The sequence below is a fragment of the Podarcis liolepis genome, assembly GCF_965112155.1.
Source record: "Podarcis liolepis genome assembly, chromosome: 13".
NCBI lineage: Eukaryota > Metazoa > Chordata > Lepidosauria > Squamata > Lacertidae > Podarcis > Podarcis liolepis.
In genome coordinates this window covers 28,658,760-28,681,633 of record NC_139573.1, presented here as the reverse complement: position 1 = coordinate 28,681,633, position 22,874 = coordinate 28,658,760, and the positions used below count along the sequence as shown (strand labels likewise).

At 48.6% G+C, this 22,874-nt stretch overlaps 1 protein-coding gene across 2 annotated transcripts in view; it reads left to right on the top strand.

The window, feature by feature from the left end:
* Nucleotides 1-22,874, top strand: part of STAC2 (SH3 and cysteine rich domain 2) — a 45,218-nt gene that overhangs the window by 10,072 nt on the left and 12,272 nt on the right. Inside the window, exons 2-9 of one of the 2 annotated variants that reach the window (XM_083471676.1) lie at nt 12,754-13,045; nt 15,777-15,874; nt 16,650-16,740; nt 17,451-17,566; nt 18,399-18,471; nt 19,750-19,811; nt 20,499-20,596; nt 22,231-22,282. In XM_083471676.1, the coding sequence (XP_083327802.1) occupies nt 12,754-13,045; nt 15,777-15,874; nt 16,650-16,740; nt 17,451-17,566; nt 18,399-18,471; nt 19,750-19,811; nt 20,499-20,596; nt 22,231-22,282 (882 nt within the window). Of the gene's footprint in view, nt 1-12,753; nt 13,046-15,776; nt 15,875-16,646; nt 16,741-17,450; nt 17,567-18,398; nt 18,472-19,749; nt 19,812-20,498; nt 20,597-22,230; nt 22,283-22,874 lie in introns of both variants that reach the window. The other variant, XM_083471675.1, reaches the window with a different exon arrangement.

Genomic DNA, 22,874 nt, shown 5'->3' with positions numbered 1-22,874 from the left:
CGGCCACGACTAGACCTAATGGTCAGGGGTCCCTTTACCTTTACTATTTTGTATAAATGAGTTCCAAATTTCATTATACTTGTCCATGCAGGGTCTACATCCTATACTGTCATCCTGCAATTTTAGAGCGGGGGGGAGCCTGTTGAGTACAGCTACTCTTAGATTGCCAGATGACTTTATTTATTTATTTATTTATTTATTTATTTAGTAAGTAAGTAAGTAAGTAAGTAATTGTTTATACTGCCATTCATCTGTACATCTCAGGGTGGTTCACAACATTAAATCACAATATAAAAAAAAATGCAAAATCCATGATTAAAAATAAAAACAAGATCAAACCAATGATCCCTTCCACTTTGCCTCCTAACTCCTAATGACTGCAGCCAGGGGGCTGAAACAGCAATGAAGACAAGACCGTACCTTGTGGTACACCATAGGACAAAGAACATGAGGATGAAACACAGTACAGTGGTACCTCTGGTTACAAACTTAATTTGTTCCGGAGGCCCGTTAAGCTGAAACCGTTCTTATACTGAGGCACGCTTTTGATAATGGGGTCTTCAGCTGCACACGCGCCTCTGGCGCACAATTTCCATTTGCACCCTGAGGCAAAGTTCGTAACCAGGAGCAGCTATTTCTGGGTTAGCAGAGTTCGTAACCTGAAGTGTTCGTAACCGGAGGTACCAGTGGTACCTCGGGTTAAGAACTTAATTCGTTCTGGAGGTCCGTTCTTAACCTGAAACTGTTCTTAACCTGAGGTACCACTTTAGCTAATGGGGCCTCCCTCTGCCACCGCGCAATTTCTGTTCTCATCCTGAGGTAAAGTTCTTTTTCTCCCCCCCCCTTTTTTTCCTGAGGTAAAGTTCTTAACCTGAGGTACTATTTCTGGGTAAGCAGAGTCTGTAACATGAAACGTCTGTATCCTGAAGCAGCTGTAACCCTAGGTACCACTGTATCTCAATGCTGCTCTCTAGACATGACTCTTTAGGTAGGAGTGGAACCAATGTAAATAAATGCCTATCCTACAAGCTGGTCCAAGAGGACATTATGGTATGTGATAACAAAAGCCATGAAGAGATTACAAAGCAGAATTGGAGCCACCTTCCCCAATCCCACTCTTGTTATGGGTCCTCCATCCTGGCGACCAAGCCTGATTCAGTCCCCAAACTGCGCCTGATGTTGAACGCCACCCGTCAGACAGCAGCAGCAGCAGGCCCAGTCCTAGTTGCTGCCGGGACTGACACTGACAGTAATGTCCAAGTCTGAGCAGCTGTAAGCAATTTCTTCCGCAAAGTGAACCACCCAATTGATCACAGCAGGCCTTTTAGACACGTGAAATCAGAAATCACCAGCTGGTTCTGGATCACGGTCAATTACCTTAGGAGTCAACAAAATCCAGCCACGTTTTATGTTGTGGTCGGCACGCTGCAAAAGTAGCCACTTTCTATGCAATTTGTTTGCTACCATTTGCAAGCAAAAGGACTCCTCCTTGTAGGAGTCAGAGCCCTTCAAGAGAATGGGAAGGAATTTAACCTGGGCACTTGCAGCTACACGGAGGATCTGGACGTGAAGTGAGAAACAGTAACCATTTGGCCAGTGCCACGAACGCAGGAGCTGTGGCAAAGGGGCACTGGGTGGTTATCTGCCATCTGAAATTGCACCTGCTCCCTCCGTGGTTTTTTGTTTAATTGTTTGTTTGTTTAGATGCTAAGCTTGCTTTTGTAGAGTGAGTTGGTTGTCAAATGGAATCCATTAGAAAGCTGGGCCCGTTAGTTGCAGGTTTCTAGTGTAGAAACGATAGGAATTATAATTTTTAAAAGCTTAGCCCATGGGTAGGGTGCCGGATCTGGCCCAATTGTCTTCTAAATCCGGCCCGCAGACCGTCTGGGAATCAGCGTGTTTTTACATGAGTAGAATGTGTCCTTATATTTAAAATGCATCTCTGGGTTATTTGTGGGGCATAGGAATTCATTCATCCCCCCCCCCAATATAGTCCGGCCCTCCACAAGGTCTGAGGGACAGTGGACTGGCCCCCTGCTGAAAAGGTTTGCGGCCCCTGGCTTAGCCTCACCAAATGGGCTGGGCATGAGGGGCCCTGCACACTGAGGCACCTGCCATGTTGTGCATTGTTGCATCTGACAAAATAGTTGTCGGGAAATAAGTGGGCTTCCCTGGCAGGAATATGTTGAAATGCGACTCTGAGGGAAGTAAGATTCCTCAGCATCAGCACCACACCCATGAAGAGAGCTGTGCCTTGAAGAGACATCTGGGCACTCTCCTGCCGGACTTGTTATGCTGCAAATGCAGTAATCTAGAAAGGCTTGCGGTTTGGAGTTTGTGGGCCCATAGAAGTTGATAGCAGGGGAGGCTATGGGTCAGTAACAGGCATGGCACACAAGGTAGAGAGCCAGGAGGGAAGCATAGATAGCCACTGTCCCGATACACTGGAACCTTTATGCAGCGCCTTCCAAAAATGTTTTCAGTCATGTACCTCCCATCATGAGGTCGAGAAACTTGCCATTTTAGTAAAGGAAAGCTATTCTCAGCAATCTTAAGCAAGCAACAAAAAGGGAGAAAGCAAATAGGACCGAATATGAACCCAGGGTGGGGAAAGTGAAGGGCGAATTAGATGTTGCATGCAAATAAACATAACAAAACCCTAGGTGGTGGTTTGTTTTAATGAAAAGCAAGCTCACTAGGCAGCAATTTTGAGCAGAGTGCATAAGGAAACTCTTTGTTGGCTGTTTTCCTCCTCAAGATCCACCCCCACCCACGATGGCTTTGCCCCTGCCGTTTTGGGCTGGCAGTTTTTGAACAGAAAGAGCTCACCGTTCGGCTACCACCACCACCGCCTTGCTAAAAATTGCAGTCCACTGAGGCTGCTTTCCTGCAAACCATTTGTGGGGTCCCACCTGGTGGTCCTTAAAAGTTTGATGCGAGTGAGCAAGGTGTGTCTTCCTCTTCCCCAGGGTCCCTTGGCCATATTTTCTTTGGGGAACTGGTTTGGGAATTCAGAGGTTTGGAATTTGCATAGCCATATACGTCAGTCTTGCCATCTCTGTCCAAAGGGCTTTTTCGGATGGTGGGGAGGAGTTTGAGTTTGGAGCTACAGTTTTGCATACAGTGGATAGAAAGAATTCCATCCTTGGCCTAGAGAAGGGTCTGCAGTTAGGAAAGGATACAGATAGCGGGGGAAACTGGAGGGACTCTCAGGCAAGATGCACTCAGGGGCCCTCCCTCCACCCCTTGAGGGAGGCTGTTTGCTGTCAAACAGCTCTTAGTGTCAGAAAGTTCTCCTGATGTTTAGCTGGAATCTTTCTTGTAACTCGAAGCCATTGGATCGTGTCCTAGCCTCCAGAGCAAGAGAAAGCAAGGTTGCTCCATCCTCAACGTAACAGCCCTTGAGATATTGAAATATGGCTAGCATAAATCAAAGGATTGAGCCACCCATAAGGGGAGGGGGGGGAATACTGATGCAAAGTGTCTACTTCCCAAAGTGTGCAGCAATTTGGAGTACGAGTCGTCCCCCTCCCGCATGCACACAGACACAACTTACCGGATTATCCCCAGATCAGGGACATTCAAATTCAGAGGGAGAAATGTGCGAGATTGCAGCTCTTTGCAGTGGATGATGCTAAATTAATCAAAACAGGACCAACTTTGGTTCCACGTGATACCCTGGTGCGGACAACAAGCCATCTGTAAGGGTGAGATGTGTGAAGAAATGGTGGGGGGAATGTTTTTAGCCATGTCCTTGTTGAACTGGCAGGGGAAAGAGGCAGAACATTGAGGCAGAAGGCTGGCAGTGGAGCAGGGCAAAGATCAACCCCGAATGGGCATGGAATCCTGTGTGATTATTTGCGCATCCTGAACATTGCGCATTGGTAGGCAATGGCAGGCACCGGGAAACAGCAGGCTTTGGCAACTGTGGATGTCAGAGGAGAAGTGGGGGGGGGGAAGAGTAGTTGAAAACATCCCCAAAGATGTGAGTCTATGTTTGAGCTCTGTGTGGGAGACATAACCGGGTGACGGTGGGGAGGTGAGCACAGCAGGAAGTTAAACATTGTATATGGTTTCATAAATATGGGGGAGGAGGCTTTTTTTATATGTTTTGAAAGGGTGGGAGCTGAATCTCCCATGAGACTTTTATATGCCAAGTTGTTTTCACAGCAGCCGGGTTAAAAATAGCTCGTAGGGGCTGGAGCCATACGTCAAGAAATATTAGGTTTTTTAGCTGTGTCTTGGCAGGATCCTAGGATGGTTGCAGAGGGTGAATAAGGGAGAAATGGTGGGGCCTCCTGTTTAGGAAGCTGAAGCAGGGGCAGGGAAGCTGTTTTCTTCTCCTGAGCTTAGACATGCATAATGCAGGCGCTGGGTGAAAGGCAGAAGTAAATTTGTGCCAGTCCTAGGGATGGTGTGGGAGAGGCCAGTTTGCCCATATTATTCCCTACCAATAGGCTGCAGTTCTGTGTAGCATGCAGCCTCTTCTGCCAGATCCTAGGGTCTAGTGCTTTCTTTTGGGGAAACCAAAATAAAAAACAAGTCTCTAGTCCTCATGGTGGCTTCCAGTCTTGTTCTGTTACTCAAATTCCACCTTGTGCTTCTTCACTTACTCGTAGCTTTTCTCTAGCAGCCGTACATCTGGAGGAAAACCTTCAAGGCTGTGTGCTTTTAAAGCATGCAAGCACACCCCAGAGAATCGCGTGAAGTGTAGTTTGTCAAGGATGCTGAGAATTGGAGCTCTGTGAGAGGCAAACTACAGTTTCCAGGGTTATTGGGGTGGGAAAGTGCTTTAAATGTATGGTGTGTACACAACCAAACCTTTCTCTTGCTTCTGCCCAAGAGGCTACAGTTCCTCCTGTCTCAACAGCTGACGGACTTAGCAGCCGCTTCCAGACTGTAATGTTTGTGTCCAATAACAGGCACCAAGAATGGGGAATAGTTTTGTTTTTTTAAGAGAGAGTTTTATTCAGAAAAACATCTTAACACCTTCTGCAAGAACTGAAACTAAAAGCCTAAGGAACTGCTCAGGTCATTTGACTCAGAGTAGGTTCTCAAATTTTCAAGTCCTTGACAGCAAAGGAGTGTCACTATAGCTCTACAATAACACAGAATGCTGCCATTTTTGGAGGTGCGATGTCAATTTGCATCCTGGCAAATTCAGGTTTACACAGTTGGGCCTTGTGCAGTAAGGAAAGTGGTGGGGAAACACACACACAATTTGTGGGAATATCATTTGCTGAATGCATTGTATAGCCTCCTGGTTGGAGCAGGTGGGAATCAAAAGGAGTACTCAATAAACAGCAGACATCGGAGAACTTTCCTGCAAGCAAATTGGGATGTATGCTGGGAAAAATGGGTAGTACAGAGGCGACCTTGATCTGCCTTCCCTGCGCGGGGAGAGGGCGTGTGATGTTTCTGAAGAGTGGGAGCTGAGCGGTGTATCCTTTGCAGAGCTCTTTTCTTTGGAACAGAACACATGGGATTGAATCCAGGCTTTGAAGCTGGGCCTCTTTTCAGCTTTTCCACAGATTTTCCACAAAGTCGGAGCATGTCTCCAGCTGGTGCTTTGTTTTATAAATGAAAGGCACCGATGCCAGAAACATTAGCCTTAGTCTTATATGTGTGGGGGCTGGCACTCTGTTTCAGATGGACGGATCCGCAACATACATTTAAAGCACACCCCAAAAGCACATTTAAAGTACGTTACTCCCCACCCCACACACAGAGAGAGAATTCTGAAAACTGCAGTTTCCCTGTCACAGAGTTAGTCTTCCCAGCATCCTTCACAGATTAGTTCCCAGGGTCCTTTGGGGGAAGTCATGTGCATTAAATCTGGGGTGTAGGTCTTCCCAGTGGGGAGAAAGAGAGGCTGTGGACATGCCGGGCGCTGCTGCTCCCTCCATCGCTATCTGTGCATTCCAGGACGCAGCCTTGGAAAGAGATTCAAGAGGTAGCCTTTTCACAGCTTATTCAAGTTTCCAGTCCTTTATACTGAAGCCTCTTCGCTTTTCCTCACCCTGAACATGGCTTCCCACAAAGAACAGACCCGTCATATGTTCTGGGACAATCATGGATTTATAGAAGCCTTCACAACTTCTGATTTCATCCGGAATGTCCTTTTCCTCCCCCACCCTTTCCATTGTGGTGAATAGCCATGGTTAGACCTGGCTGCCTATATCTCTTGCAGCAGGGAATTCCATAAGTTAATTGCATGCGCAAAGGAGCAGCATTCTTAAAGGTACAGTTGGACAACAGAGCTCACCTTGCCGGCATCTTTGCTGTGGCCCAAGGCTCCCTGCATGAGGAGTGGGGTTTTTTTCTTCTATCACCTTAGGGGATCAGCTGAGGGTGGGCAGAGCCATGGGCATAGGCAGGGAGGGGCAGCTGCCCCCCCCCAATCAAGAAAAATACATGGCAAACTGAGGTTCTGCCCCCCCCAACAAAAATCCTGGCTATGCCCATGGGCGGACCAGCACCAAAAGTGGGTGGAGCTAGAACCAAAGTGGGTGGAGTTCACACATTGCAGCTACTCTTAAGTGGTGATCTGGAGAGCAAGAGAGATTCCATAGCTTCTGGAAGGCTACATGCAATTACTAAGGTTACCAGATTTTTTTCAATGAATCCAGGGACACTTTTCAACTTCAGTGGATTTTGTATGGGGAATGATGTGTAAATCCGGGGACTGTCACCGGGAAACGGGGATGTCTGGTAACCTTAAATTAGACCATGGGCCACAAGTTGCCTGACACCAACCCTGTCCTCTCTCTTAACCTCCTCCTTTTCTGCCTAATATAGATTTGTAAGTCCTTCAGCAAGGAACAATTCCATTTCTCTGTGCCAGTGGTGTAGCGTGATCTGCTGGTGCCCAAAGTGGGGCGCAGAGGGTGAATGGAGCCCGCTGCGCCAGCCCAGCCCTTGCTTATGCCCTTACCTAAGTCAAGCAGGGTCAGGGTCACATTTGGCTCGTAAGGCGGCATGAGGAGCCAAAAGTGCAGTGTCTCTACCCCCTCCCCCAGAAAAATGCACCCAGTGCCATCACCCCAGCAACCCCCGCTATGCCACTGTTCTGTACAGCGCTTGGGCACATGGCGAAGGTTAAAAAGTACAAACAGCCATGTCTCAGAGGCTGGCCCATCAGCAGGCTGGGCTCCTTGCAGCCCACGTGCTCATGGGGCAGGCACCAATGTGCATTTCAGGCCCAGCAACCAGCTCCCAGCCGCCTTTTGCAAACGCCCTTGTCGCTCAGCTGACAGGAGCTGCTGCTCCCTGGGACCATGTGAAGGTGTTGCGGCTTCCATTAGCAGTGCCCGGCTTGGGAGCATGGCGGCAGTGTCTCTTTTTCTCCAGCGCTCTCGCTCTCGCTCCAATGGGCCCAGCTCATCAGCCATAAGTGGAGCTGAAAGCTTTTAAGCTCAGACTGCAGAGCCAGCTGGGTCCCCTGCTGATGCGGCAGAAAGGCAGCCCCAGTATGGTGAGCAGGCACTCTCTCCCCTTCTCTCTCACCTTGACCCCCCGCCACTCCTTCCCCAGTGCTTTATGCTTCTCTGTACTTTCATTGCTCTCTTGTTTTCACATACTGGGCTTCAGGGCTCAGTCCCACAGCCTGCTTTGAAAGCCAAGCAAAGCAGCAATAGAAACAGAGTGCCTCTGATGAGGTGCGGAGTGCCTCCTTCTCAAAGACATCCCAGACCCAGAGTTCCATGCAGGCTTTAAACCTGTGTTGGTTGTGTGCATCCCGTTTTGGGGCTTGATCTTCCCAAACTTTGTTTTTTAAACAAATATGGTTTACACATACTACACTTGATCTTAGCCAAAAGGCCGAGAAGCGATAAAACAAATATGGTTTAAAAGGGATTTGTTGCACACCCATCCTGCTTTTGCTGCTGGCTCAGGCTTGGGGCTGTGATTTCCTGGGATGTGATTTCTCAGACTCTTCTGGCTCTCTTAAAAAAAACAACAACAACAACACTATTGCCTGTCTCCATATTTATTCAGTAGCAGTTATTCAGGATTGATACTTAGTGATTCCAAAGTTACACTCTGCACATGCTTAAGGGCACTGTCATCATTGCCATTTTTCAACAGTAGTATCTTGATATGGGCTATGACAGAATATGCTGTGCTCCAGGCAAGCCAGGCGCCAAGTCACACCAAACCTGTTAAGTTGTGGGTGAACATATCAGACGACACAGCGATTCTTCAAACAGCTCTTGTTTATTCACAGGCCAGAACAGAACTGAACTGAAGGGTTCAGCCAGCCTGCTTATATAAAGCTCCACTAGAACGCAACAGAAACCATTTTCTGTAACTATTTAATCACTGAACGTCACTTTCGATCCCTTACTTGCATATGTGGACCTGAGTGAAAAGTATCCCCCTGCTGGCCCAGGGTGAGAACTTCAGTACATAACAAAACCCTCCTGGGTTCAAGTCCTACATCTGCAAAAGGCTTTGGACTGTTTCAAAGAATCAGTTGTGGTTTAGCTGCCACTTGGTTCATCCTGCCCCCGTGCCCCTGACTGTAATAAGTGATGTTATCATTTAGTTGCATGCTGAAGCAAGGCACCGTCTCCCTGCCCTGCTTGTTTGAATGTCTGTGTGTTTTGCAGGATTCTGGTAAAAATCAGAAGTTAAGAGACCCTGCAGGCTTGCTGTGACTCTTCATACCACACATAGCATGTAGCTAGGGGCAAGCCATAACGATTTTGCAGCCTCAATGGCCCATTCGTAAAACAGGAATAGAAATCAATCCCGTGTGTATGTTTCAATTCCATGGGAGATCAGAATAGGTGCAGAATTTGGTACCGGGTGCAAAATCCAACCTTATTATTATTATTAAATTGCCCTTATGATTGTGAAAATGCACTTTGAAGTGTATTGGCAATACCAGTTGAAATCTCCAAAGTCAGAGAAGTGGCTGCATCGGGGCAGGTCTCGTCGTCACTAGCAAAAGCAGAGTGAGCACTGCAGAATGAGACATTTAAAAGAATCAAACAAATATAGAACAGCCAATGTTTCATATTTCTCTAGTGCAACGCATGCACACGCAGCCCTGATAATAGTGACACCCTGTTTTCACAGGGTTCCTTCTCACGCAGATTTTTTAAGTGCTTTGCACATTTCCATTGCTATATAAACAGTTTTGGGGGCTTCTCTTGTTTTTAAAGGAGTGAAACTGGAGAAGATGTTATGTGCGCTTGGATGGTGGCCAGTTTATGTGGCAAATGGATTCTTTTCCCTCTGGAACAGAAGCTGGAAAAGGTGCCTGGAGCAGCTAAGCAGTTATCTGCTACATAAATGCAGCAGCGCTCTGCGCTCTCTCTCTCTCTCCCCCCCCCCCCTTCCTGGGTCTGTCTCCAGGGCCAGCCTAACCCATTAAGCAGTGTAGGCACTTGCCTGGGGCTACACCATTCCAGGAGGCTGCAGGGAAACCTGCTTGGGGGGGTGCCTTTCTTCTTCTCACCCTCGGGCCCCTTAGGATAACATGAAGTGTGGAGGTAATTCTGCTCCCTCCCCCATCAACGCAACTCCTTTCCCACCATTCCAAAACGGAGCAAAAGTCCCTAGGATTTGTGCCCATGGCAGGAAAGTGTTTAGTTTGGCTGCTGGCGGCGGCGGCGGAAGCAGCAGCAGCAGCGGCAACAACATTCAGCCAAAGTTCCCTGCGAGATTCCGACCTGCCTTTGCACTCCAGCCCTGCGCTGCAAACCGCTTTCTGGGCTGCGTGCAGCTGCCTCCCATCTGCCAGACCTCTGCATGGCCCTGAGCCGCAGAGAAGGGCAGCAGGTGCTGGGGCGCGCCACCTCTTCTGCCCCACCAGGCGTCTTGGCTTCTAGGGTGTAATGAAGCATCTTGCAGCTGGGGCAGCCTCCCTCCCTCCCTCTGGAAACCTGAATTCCCTTTCGCAGCTCTATTCACTCAGCTGGTTCCCGACCCTAAAAATACTCCTGCTAAGCTGCCATCTAATTGCCAGCCTTCCTTAATGCTTCTTTTCCTGCGTTGTCGGCAGCTAATCAGCTAACTTTTCCTTCCTGGCACAACTATTGCCACGCTGTTTTATTCCTCCCTCCCCTCCTTTTAGATGCAAGGCATATGCCATTAGATTGGCAATAAATCAGCAGCAGCAGCCGCATGGATCACTGGGGAGAAATCTGGACTTGGGTCTGAGTTCAAATCCTACCTCTGCCATGGGTTTCTTGCACAGCCAGGGGCACACTCTTCCATCTTGGGCTCCTTCCCCAGTCTGTAAAATAATAATAATAATAATAATAATAATTATTATTATTATTATTATTTTATATTCATATACTGCCCTTCGACCGAAGATCTCAGAGCAGTTCACAAGATGAAAACACTGGATAAAAGGAGAAAATAAATGGTTTAAAATAAGCATAACAGTAGTGAGCCTGCCACAGAGGGACTGCATACATAATATCAATGAAGACTGTAAACTGCTTAATGGTGCTAAGCGGGTACGTAGGAATATACTGAGTCAGACCACTAGCACATCAACCTTAGTGTTGTCTGCACTGGTCGGCAGCTCTAGTCTTTTCTAGAGACACCAGGGAGTGAACCTGGGACCCTCCTGCATGCAAAACAAGATGCTCTACCCTGAGCGATGGCCCTTTCCCAAGCCACAGAAGTGTGGGCTGTAGCTAATAGCTTTGATTCTGGGTTCAGCACTATTAATACCTACGCTCTGAAAAACGAGCGCTGGGCTTCCGGATTGAGCATGTCCTTTGCTCAACATGAGGTGGCAATATAACCAAGATACCCTCTGTTACCTTTTTGCCAGCCCTGGACTCCAGCACAGCCATTAGCCAGCTGTTGTGTAACAGACTTAGCTGAGTCAACTTGCTGGCTGATCTGCCATTACTGGTTGGGAATAGATGATGAGAAAAAGCAGAGCGCATGGAGTGCGCCAGAGCCCAGACATTGCAGCATCTGTGTCGGAACTCCTGCCCACAGCAATAAGCAACGGGCTGTTGCTGTGATGAGCTGGCCTGTTCCTCCAGGCCCACAAACTGGCCCGAGTGTGCTTAATTGTTGTCTCTTGTCTGTGTCTTCCTTGCTTTATTATTGCCATGCTGAGGCAGGCAGGAAAAGCATACAAAATCCTCCTTGCAGCAAGTTAACAGCCTTCGCCTTTCCATGGTAAAGTCTTCCTTGCAGGAAGAAAAGCGGCGTAGGGAGAAGGATGGCTTTTAGGAGAGAGATGGCCTGCAGGGTTAAGTATCCCCCTCCTTCCTTGCCTTCGACTCCCCCTGCCCCTTCCTCCCCACAATCTAATTTGGAGACGTTCATAACGGGATATTTTTTGTAAATCCAGGACACGTGTCTCCTGGTTCTCATCTAGGTTGAACAGGGTTAAATTGATGAAACAAACCCCTGTGTTGCAAAGAGAACGTCAGCAATGTCTAGGCAACACGATGACCATGTACATACGCAATAGACAATCTTTTATAGAATTCCTTCAAACCATAACAAGTCCAAAATGAAATCTTTAGTCTCAAAGTCTCGGAAAATCTTTAAATGAAGCGAGGTACCAGACTTTGTACGATGAAAGACAAGCTGTGAAGCTTTGTGTATTCAGCACATATGATGTCCAACACTGAACAGTGATTCCGGATATTGACTTCTGTTTCGTAGACTTCTTTGTCAGCGTGGTGGGAAGATGTAGAATTGCTTCATAAACCCATCTTATTTCAAATGAATGTATGTGAATGGAAAGATCAAATGACAACAATAATACATGAGCACTGTTCCACAGCATTTGATATTTTCATTCACATACATTTTATTCAAGTTGGTACCTTTGTCACAATATAAGTCAAGGCATCCACAGTTCAAATGTCAGCCCAGCTATAAACCCACCGAGCGGCACTGAACACTTGCCTCTGAGCCTCAGTTTTGGGAAATATAATGGGCATTTGCTGGCAATTTTTGTTAGGCATATTATAAAGACTACAGAGCTAGGACCGCCTCTTTCCATATGAACCTACCCGGACCCGGAGAACATCTTCTGAGGCCCTTCGTAGTGTGCCTCCTGCTCCAGAGGTCCGGAGGGTGGCAACACGAGAACACAGCCTTCTCTGCAGTAGCTCCCCGTCTGTGGAATGCTCTCCCCAGGGAGGTTTGCCTGCTGCCTTCATTTTACACCTTTAGGCACCAGGCAAAAACGTTCCTTTTTAACCAGGCCTTTGGTTGATCCGATTTACATCCTATGCCCTTTTAAAATGTGTTGGGGGTGGCTATTGGGTTGTTTTTGTTTTTATTAGGTATTTTGCCCCTTCCCACTTGAATTTCTTTCCCTCTGCCATATATGACGCCTCATACATCTGCTGGCTTCAGACACCTTTTTCGTATGTGCTTTCCCTGACCTGCAAGATGAGATGCTCCCCCTGTTATTACTGAAAGTTTGTTTTTATAATACTTTTTTTTTTTTTGTATCTGTTTCCATGGTGCTTTTGTCTTGTATTGGTACATACTGCTTAGAGAGCTTTTTGAGTATTAAGCAGGTTAGAAACGGCTTTTAAATCAATCTAAAAAACGAATATATTACGCATTTTGAGCACTTCTCATAGTCGTTTCCCAATACGGTTGTTTGTTCTCAAGGCTTGAGAGGTCTAGTAATGGCCCCGAGAAAGCTTGGCAAACTTTCTACTTGTGTGAAAAGTCCCCCTCCCTGCAAAACGTAGCTTTTCTTATTTTCTCCTCTTTTCCCCACCCTCTCTCCCACCTGCCCTGTAGCTGCAGCGTTTCAAGCGCTCCCTCTCTCTCAAAACCATCCTGCGGAGCAAGAGCGTCGAGAACTTCTTCCTGCGCTCCAACAGCGAGTTCAAGCTCCCCTCCGACGTGCTCCTCAGCCCCCCAGATTCCCTGCCGCCGCCGTCTCCGCCGCCGGCCCTCACAGAGGCAGAGCACTCTCCCAGAGTGACCCCCAGGGCTCTGGCCCCCCTCAAGCCCATTAAGACGCACAGCTTCCAAGAGTACATCTTCAAGAAGCACAACCCTTGCGAAATCTGCCACCAGCTTATCGTAGGTACGTATTTGAAGGCCTCTTGCTCTCGGGTCCTGACTTGCTCTTTGCAGTTCTGGCTAATACATGTGCGTCTACACACACACACACACACACACACACACACACACACACACAGGTACCCTCGACTCTTGTCATCTTTCTCTTCTGCCCTTTACCACCGGCATCCGTGGCTGTCTTCAAATGTTTCATTATGGCTAGATGTGGAGATGACCTTTTCGGCCCTAGCTTTTGCATCCTTAATAAGCATTAGTTATTTGACGCTGGAAGATGCTGGTGCAAATGAGCCTCAGTGGCTGCCAGGTGCTAGCGTAACTCATCTGTTTGGGAGTGGAGGCTTTCGCAGCTGGGATGCAGCCAGCGAAGGAGACATCCCAGATTCTGCAGCTGGCTGGCGAGAAGCTGCTAGAGGGGGAATTAGGGCAGGAGGTGCTCAGTGGTGGCCATGCCACATATTACATAGGTGCCTGCCGCCTCCTGCCAGTTCCTCGACATCTCTGTTCGTAAATGAGCAAGTATTTCAAAAACGCCTCCAGTTCTCACAACGAAACTGACCTGGTTAACATCGAAGCATCTTATTGCAGGAGGAAGCGAAGTGTGGGAAACAGCTGCATCTCTTTGTACAATAGGTGGTGCTTTCTATCAGGCAGTGTTAGAACGAGCCTCATGGCTCCTGGGTTACGGGTGCAAAAATAGAAAGTCTAGTTGCCACTGAGTCCTTTTTTTACAAGGGTGACTTGGGCTGCGGCTGGGGAAACGGCACTTTGCTGTGCAGCAGGATCCTACCCTGGAGTCACGAGGAAACACATTTCTCCTCCTTTGCCTTCAGCACCATCTAGCCCAAGCCCCAAAATGAAGTGAAGGACATGAGGCAGGTGTTGGTAATGCAGGTGAGCTGTGTGCAAGCAAGTTGCCAGCTAGCTCTGCGGAAGCTCCTTTTATTGGCACAATATGCAAAACCAGTCAGATACATTTGGACTGTGACCTTTACACATCTTCCAATCCCGAGATTGTGGGGTGGTACAAAGTTATTTTGGCACCTGTTTCCACCGCGTCATTTTCCCCTTGCACAATGTATGACGAAGCAGACAAAGGTCACAGACAGGGCACGGCAGACCACTAAGAGAGCAAAGGGTTAGATAGAGCAGTGTTTCCCAACCTTTTTTGGGCAAAGGCACACTTGTTTCATGAAAAAAATCTCGAGGCACACCACCATTACAGCCCTGTGACGTCAACGCGCAGCGTCACGCCGGGAGGGACATGAATTGCTAGCAAATTACATAATCACCTCCTTGAGGGCTGGCTCATCTTCTCCGAAGGCAGAACCCCATTAATTAACAGCACAGACTCACACCATAGCCAAGACGAGGGGGGGAAACCTCAGTCAATCACAGTCATGCACATGTGGGGGCTAAATGAGGACGAAGACCGAGCAGAGAGCAGGGTTCAAATCACCCCACCTGGCCAGGACAATCCCTGGGTGCTCCCTTGGGCCACTCGCCTGACCCACCTCGCAGGGCTGTTGTTGCGAGGATAACACGGGGAGAACCACGCGCGCCCCCGGGAGCTCCTTGGAGGAGAAAGCGGGCGATGAATGCAATGCACGAAATATATGAGAGGCGACCAGGTTTTGCAGGTGAGGGGCCCCCGCCAGCCTCCGCTTCCAACACCCGGCGCAACGGCGCCGAAGTTTCCCCCCGGGCTCGGCTCGGGGAGCAGCGCTGCTCCCCCCGACTCCCCTTCGCCCTCCCGGCTCTCTCTGCCGCCCACTGGGGACCCCCCTCACCTGCCAAGTCCGGAGCGCCGGTGGAAGTTGCATGCATGCATGCAGGGCGCCGCGTTGCCATTGCATTGCACTGCACTCCATGCAACGCCTGCACGCATGCATTGCCTTGCACGCCCACCAAGGGGTCTCCCCGCGGTCCGATGCGTCCCCTCCGGCGCGGATGCAGCATTGCAAAAATAACACACACACCCCGACGCAGCCCTACGTGGGGGGCAGCCTCCGCCACTCCGCCTCCGCGGGGATCCCCGGGCTCCATCCTGCCGCCCGATCTCCGCGGGGGCGCAGGCAGGCTGCACGGGGTCTGCGCGGAAGAGCCCCTGCCCGCCCGGCCGCCGCCGCTGCGCTCATTCCATGGCCGGGAGAAGAGCGCTTCAAACAAAACGCCCGGCCCGCCAGGCCACGCTGGGAAACGTAGTTCGCGCACCCCGCGCGGGCGCGGAGCCCAAGGGCGAGGGGACTACGGATCCCGGCAGCCCCCGCGCCGGGGACGGAGGGGGAGAGGCTGGGTGCAGGGATGGAGGGACGGGTGGGCGAGCGAGTGAGTGAGTGGCAGCCGCCAAGCCTTGGCCGAGAGCCAGGAAGGGCCTCCCCGGAGGAGGAGGAGGAGGAGGAGGAGGAGGGAGGCGCAGAGCGGGAGGGAGGGAACCCCAGGGGTCATCTAGTGACGGCGCCCCAATCGAAAATTTGACTTAAAAAAAAATCTTTCGAATTTTTTAATTTTTCCCGCGGCACACCAGGCAACATCTCGTGGCACACTAGTGTGCCGCGGAACAGTGGTTGGGAAACACTGAGATAGAGGGCAAGATGTTCAGACAGCTGTGGCTTTGTCTGTGGGGGAGTGTGCTCCGCACCCCAAGGTCACGTGTGCAGACAGCTGAGGCTGCCCACAGGCTGCCCCGCGATAATTCCTACACCAAAATATCTCTGTGCGTTTGTTTTGCCTCACAGGGAACTCCAAGCAAGGCCTCCGATGCAAGACATGCAAAGCCAGCGTTCATTTGTGGTGTTCAGAAGAGGTTTCCCACCAGCAGTGTCCTGGCAAGACGGTAAGTGGCTTGCACGAGTCAGCACCCAGTGGAAAGAGACAGAGACAGCTGCAGCTTCTGAGCTGCCTCGTCAGCCCCGCTGAAGGGAGAAGAAGCACTGCACTCCCTTTGTGACCTAACCCATCAACCAAGACAAGGCACAAGGCCCCATACTGTGTGGCTTAGCAATTGCCACAAAAAGAAGGCAAGGCAAGGAAGCTTCGGTATCGCTTTGGCATTTGAATAATAGGATTGTGGAATTGGAAGGGACCCTGAGGATCACCTAGGCCAACCCACTGCAATGCAGGAATATGCAGCTGTCCCATACAGGGATCGAACCTGCAACCTCACTGTTATCAGTTCTAACCAACTGAGCCAGCCACACAGCAATTGCAGATTTGCTGTCAACTTAGAGCCTGCTCCCATTTCTCAACTTCTCGTAGCTCTCATGCGCACTGAGGAGTTCACAGCAGCAAATAGCCTACTTGGGCGAGTAGCCTACCACTGGAGGACTCCACAGACCAGCTTCTGGGAGTGGATAGTGTGAAACTGGGAAAACCCCATTTTTGACAGCTCATGTGCGGAGTTCTGTGCTGCCCTTCATCTAGCCTTGCACTCTCTCTGTCTGAGATGCTGGAAAAGTCACATGGTTTGCAGGCTACTAATAGCCAATAGGGCAAAATGGTTCACTATCTGCCTTGCCTAACCCCCTCCACTCATGGAAGGCAGAATGTGCCCACAGTCTGGTATATTCACAGAATCCGCTCACATTCTTCCCGCTTCTGCTCCTCAGCAGGCAACCTCTTTCCGACGCAATCTCAGCTCCCCGATGCTGGTGCATGAGCCGCAGCCCCCGCCAGCAGCCCCCAAGGAGTCTCCCCCTACAGGTAGGAGTGGACTGGTCCACAGAGGGCTGGTGGGAAATGGACTTGTAAAACAAAACAAAAAGACTGACAGAAGCTCAGCCTTTGGGAAAGATAGTCTTTTGGATTTGAGGCTTCCCAGATCCACAACAGTAGGAAGAAGTTATGCTTCAGTTATTAGGTAGCTTCCGGAAGTGGGGACAGGGAAGGGAAGTCGTTTGACTTTCAGGCTGTTGCGATTTATAGAGGCAGTGGGATACTTTGGGATTCATGGAAGCCAACTCTACCCTTTTGTGGGTGCAACTTGGAAGTGGGGAGCGGATAAGTCTTGGTTGGTGGAGATCTCCTTGACCGTGAGCAATCTTGCAATCCCACCGTGATGTTAAAATAAGTAAAATTGGGTCAAGCTGCTTTCGCTGAGCCTCAAATTATTTTACAGGTTGAGTCCTAGCCTTCCAATGTTGATATAATGCAGAGGACTTTTATCCCCCCCCCCCAAGATGATACCACCTCTTCCCATGAATTTGGGATTAGGGTGAGCAGGACAGAGTGGGTCTATAGAAAGGTCAGAACCCTGCAGTTCTGCAGTTTACAAATTCTGGTGTGTGAACGAGAGGGTGGGAGCAGATAGATAAACTCAGAATAGTGGGGTAGACTGACTTGATATGAGGCAGCTGCCATTCCCCTCCTCCTGCTTTGAGAATCCAGCTCTGAAGTGGTCTTCCCTTCACCAGCAGGCCCCAGTGGAAAGGTGGACCCCATTTACGAGACCCTGCGCTATGGCACGTCACTGGCCTACATGAATCGCTCCAGCTTCAGCAGCACCTCAGAGTCCCCCACCAGGAGCCTGGTATGGTCATGCCTTGTGCAAAAGATGCATTTGGGTAGACAGGAGAGGTCACGGGTGAAGATTCCAGGGGTTGTGGGAATCCCACGTCTGAGATTCAGGGGACGGTTGTGGAAAGGATTGCAGGGGAAGGGTAGGAATGGTGCACCGGAAAGAGGAGGAGGAGGAGCTAACTAGCAGTCCCTGATTGGCCCTTCAGGTGGAAGCCAATAAGAAATCAATAAAGCAATGCACACAATCGTTTGTATCAAGCCAGGATCTAGAATCTTCAAACTTGTAGGGAAAACTCCAGTTCTCCTTATGATTTGTGGCTTGGGTTTTAGTGGGGCCAGGACTGAGGAGGAACAAAGAATGGAACAAAATTCATTTTTAATTATACCCACCCCCTCCCAAGAATTCTTTTAAATACAATTTTATGGGAAATGTGTTATACTCCCCACACCACCCCAAACTCTCCTTTCTTCTTACGATGGAAGATGGCAACAGAATGGGGATGGTTTTGCTCTGACCCTTTTATGATGGCCTGTGCTCCCCACTTGGGTTTCTAGGAAAGAATAGAAGTGGATTGCCCAGCTTAAAAGTCACCTGTGTTTTACAAGTCTAATTAATAATTGCCCACGATTTTTAGGTGCTGTGCTCGAATAGCTTTTGTTTAGTTATCTGGGCATTTTCCACAGCTTGCAAGCCAAGGCTTCTAAATGGGGCAAACCACGCAAGTCACCTCAGCCACATGAACACAGAGGCGTAGGTCTTGCACCATTAAGGAACTGTTTCCTGCTCAGTTCTGCTCCCTCATGTCCATGTGTGCTTGTGTGTGTGTGCATCTCTCTCCTAGAATGAGAAGGAAGAAGTGACTGAGGACCCAGAAGGTGCTGGAAAGACAACAGAGGAAAGCCAGCCTGATGACGGTGAGTAGAGCCACCGTTTTTTGGTTAATGGGAATGATAGAGATAAGAATTCCCATCTCACTAGCCCTCACCAGATGTTTACCCCCACAAGTAGAGCTTAATGCATGTGGGGAAGCGTCAGCTGCAAAAGGCTGCAGCAAAGCCAAAAGTTTCTGGTCTTTCTGGACCAGTCTGAATAGTTAGCGTCGGTGAAGATTTGACGTTTTCATCCCCAAAATGTTTTTGATTTGAGTTTCTATTGAAATGAGGCTGCATTTTAATGCTATATTTTAATCTTGTTTTTAAGTTGTATCTTAATCAATTGTTTTATATCTGGTGTTAGCTGCCTTGTGCCCAGTCTTGGCTGGGGAGGGCGGGGTATAAATAAAATGTATTATTATTTCTAACTCATGTGAAAAAATAAACAAATGATGTGCTCATGTCACTTCTTAAACATTAAAAAGTTGCCCTGTCAGTGCTGGTTCCACGGAAAATTCAATCCATATTGCGTTGGGAGGTAGGGTGGGGAGAGCCTTAGGACTGTTCTGCAATGTCATCTGTTGTGAATATTGCATGCATGCGCTTAAAAGCCACTATAAAAAGATAAATGAATTACATTTTGTACCCCAAACAAAGCCCATGTTAGAAAGAGTACTGGATCTTAGCTCTGCTAACTTTTGCTTTGCGGGTGCCTAAATATAGCTATGCCCAAATCCGGAATTTTAGAATTCTCAATTTCTCTGGGTAGCTCCCTGTTCTGCCGCAGGGGAGGAAGAAACTGGGTGAGAGAAAACCAGAAGTCAGGTCCTAAATGTGTGCCTAGTCCATGGGTAGGCAAACTAAGGCCCGGGGGCTGGATCCGGCCCAGTCGCCTTCTAAATCTGGCCTGCGGACGTGTTTTTACATGAGTAGAATGTGTCCTTTTATTTAAAATGCATCTCTGGGTTATTTGTGGGGCATAGGAATTTGTTCACCCCCCCCCCCAAAAAAATATATAGTCTGGTCTCCCACAAGGTCTGAGGGACAGTGGACCAGCCCTCTGCTGAAAAAGTTTGCTGACCCCTGGCCTAGGCATTTACACTCTGATGGGAACCAATGTCACTTTGGATTGGTGCCCCCCCCCCCCGAATCCTAGGTAGTCTCCAATGCCCGTAGGATAGCCTTAAGTGGGAGAGAGGAGTTGTACATGGCAGCACCTCCTGCAGGTGATATAGAGAAAAGCCAATCCGTCTGGCACTAGTGCACACACTCCTTGAGAACTTGCAAAAGCCTGATATCCCACCTCTCGTTTTGTTTCAGTTTTCTCAGCACCAGCAGAGGGTGAGGGCACTACGTCGGAAGAAAAGAGCCCAGGGCAACAGGTGAATTCTTCCTTCATCCGCATGTCGTTAACATCCCTTCCTGATACATCCTGCCACTTCCCTACTATGTCCCTCCCACCCTGTGCCATTCCTTTTTGAAGCCCTAACCCAGCCCTGAAAATGGAAAATAGTGAGATTCTTCTTCCTCCGCATTATGCTAAAGCACATTTGGCAAGGCAGATGAAAAGCCGCTGCAGTTATTGTATTGCACTTCCCTCACCTTGGCTGGGAAAGGTCTGGATTATTATTATTTTTTAAAGTATTTTTAGCCTTTTCCAGTTTTGCGTATGCTAAAAAAGGCTAAAGTGCACCCACCCACAACAGAACCTGTCTTGCAAGGCACCTAAGGGTGGGCTCTTTTCTCTGCCTCTAGTGAAAAATGGACAGGAATGATGTACAGTAACTTTGCTCTAGAATGGAGTCTGTTGTTTCAAATGGCACAAAGCAATAGGGGCTGCCAACTGATCACAACCTTGTGAGCAGGTGCTACTTCTTAGAGCATGAAGAGAAGCAGGATTATACCTTCAGTTCATGCTGCTCTCCAAAGGTACAAGAGCAAAAAAAGACTGGTTTTTTTTTAAAAAAAGTTGGTAGCCCTAGTTCAATAAAAAAATAAAAAAATGCCCGAAGCCTGGGTTAAAATTTCCAAGCTCTGTTTTTCCTTACGGCTCTTTCTTCCTCCTACAGTCAACTCAAGGCTGTGCGCGAAAGGAGGTCTCGCCCATGTACTCCTATGTCGCTCTCTACAAGTTTTTGCCTCAGGAGATCAACGATTTACCCCTGAAGTAAGTCGTCGCCCTTGGCCCATCTTGAGAGCCCATTGGTTCAGGAGCTGGTGATTATTTGGATCGTGGGTCCCCTTGGCCAACGGAACTTGCTTGCTGGCCTTTGGAAACACACCCACAATTTGTGGAGACACCCCCACAATTTGGGAATAACAATAATTACTGGCCAGTCTAGTAACAGAGCAGTCCTAGGCGGGGTGGCATCAAGGGAGAGGTGGAGCAGCAGAACCCTTGGCCCTCGAGTGTTTCTGAACTACAACTCCCATCACTCCTGGCCATTGGCCAGGCCTGCTGGGACTGATGGGAGTTGTAGTTCTGCAATAACTGGAGGGTCAAAGGTTCCCCACGGCCTGCGCTATATGCCTCTGAAGCCCTATCCACCTGCGAGGGCAGAAGATGGAGGCGGTTTTGGTTTTGTTTACTTCCCCCACTACACCAGTTCCAGGCCCCTCTAGGAATCAGCAGATCTCTGTAGCTAGCGGATTAAAAGTGCCATTTTGTATCCATTTGCTGGGTCTGGATACAAAAACATATGGGAAATGCAAAAATGGCGAAACTTACCAGAAGAATAAGAAATCAAGAAACAAACTGTTTATAAAAGAATGGAAATGGTTTATTGAATATTTACAGACAAATTGTAAACAGATAAAAACACTGGCAGGATTATTGTAATAACCTGCAGCTACATAACAGTATATATTGAAAGAAGATAAATGAGTAAGTTAATTTGGATATGCAGAAGATATTAAAAATAAATTTAAGGAACCGTAGACAGAGGAGGAAGGAAGCCAGTTTTCAAAATGTCAAAATGACTGTAAAATCAGTGAGAAATGTATAAATATTTTTTTAAAAGAAAGAAAAAGAAAATGCCATTTTGGAGACTCCCCCCTTTTATTTGTTATATTTATTTATTCACCACTCTTTTCATAAAGGTGAGCTCAATGTGACTTGCAGAAACCAACCTTAAAAAATAAGACTGAAAACAACGTACAATGCTCACCAAGAATATGTGTACAAGAGCAGACTGAACACCTGACTTAAAAAAAAGAGAGCAGAAAATTAAGATGCGGGGGGGGGGGGGAGAACTTTTGGTGGTGGCTTTTCTGCAGCTTGGCCAAAGAAGTCCCATGAACACCACTGGTATTTCTGTCTGCTGGTTGAGGCCAGCAGGAGGAAACCTACCACACATCAGTTGGTGCATTTGTTAGGATTGCCCTTTTAGGTGATGTGAATGAAGTGCTTTGAGTGCTTAAGGGAAAGTCCTGTTTATAGGCTAAATATTATTATGGCAGTTGGTGAGGATGCCAGCTGCGGATGGGTGATGTATATTACCAGTAGCAGAGGTGGGTTTTAGGGTAGGGTGACCAGTTCTGCCACTCTGGGTGCCAAGCTTGGGGGCACTGCAGGGTGTCACAACTATGGATTGAGCAGAACGGAAGGTGAAAAGCAGTGGTGTGTGTGTGTGCTTAATTTTGGCCTTGCAGAGGGTGCCACCGAAGTCCTCCCTTGCCCGTGGGCATCTTTTGGGCCCTAGGATGGCATCCCTTTAGCAGGGACCTTCTGTCATCTGCCGCCACCTCCCCACCCCCAAGCTGTCATTGAGCTCAATTGTGGCTTTCTCTGTCTCTCCTCAGGCCTGGAGATCGAATCATGCTGATGGATGATTCCAATGAGGACTGGTGGAAGGTGAGCAGAATTGAAGCATCCCAGTTGTTTTCTCCAGTTTTACTGCATAAACCACTCTGGGGCCTCTTGGGTGAAGAACCAGTGTGGTTTAGTGGTTAGGGCCCTGGACTACAACCTGGAAGACCAGGGTTCAAATCGCTACTCACCCATGAGGCCCAGACTCTCTCTCTCAGCCTAGCCTACCTCATGGGGTTTCCGGAAGGATAAAACGGAGATGGGGAGAAGTGTGTCTTGAGCTCCTTGGAGGGAGGGAGAGGTATGAATGCAATAAATAATAAAAAAGCAGGATATAAATATTCTCTCCATAAATAAAGGACATCCCTGAGAGATAAAGGGAGAGGGCACAGTGATTCGAACCTGTGCTTCCTATGTCCATTAAAAAAAACCCAAACCTATTCTTATCTATTTTGCTACCATGCCTTCTGCCCTTTTCTCCTTCAGGACCCAGCTGATCACAGTTGCAAATGTGCACATCTTGCTCTGTAGGTTCTGCTTTTTGTGGGTTCCCCTGTCTCTACCCACAAGCCCACAGTGTCCTTAACACACCTCCCTCCCTCCAATTTTTTGTCTCTCTCTCTCTCTCACACACCCT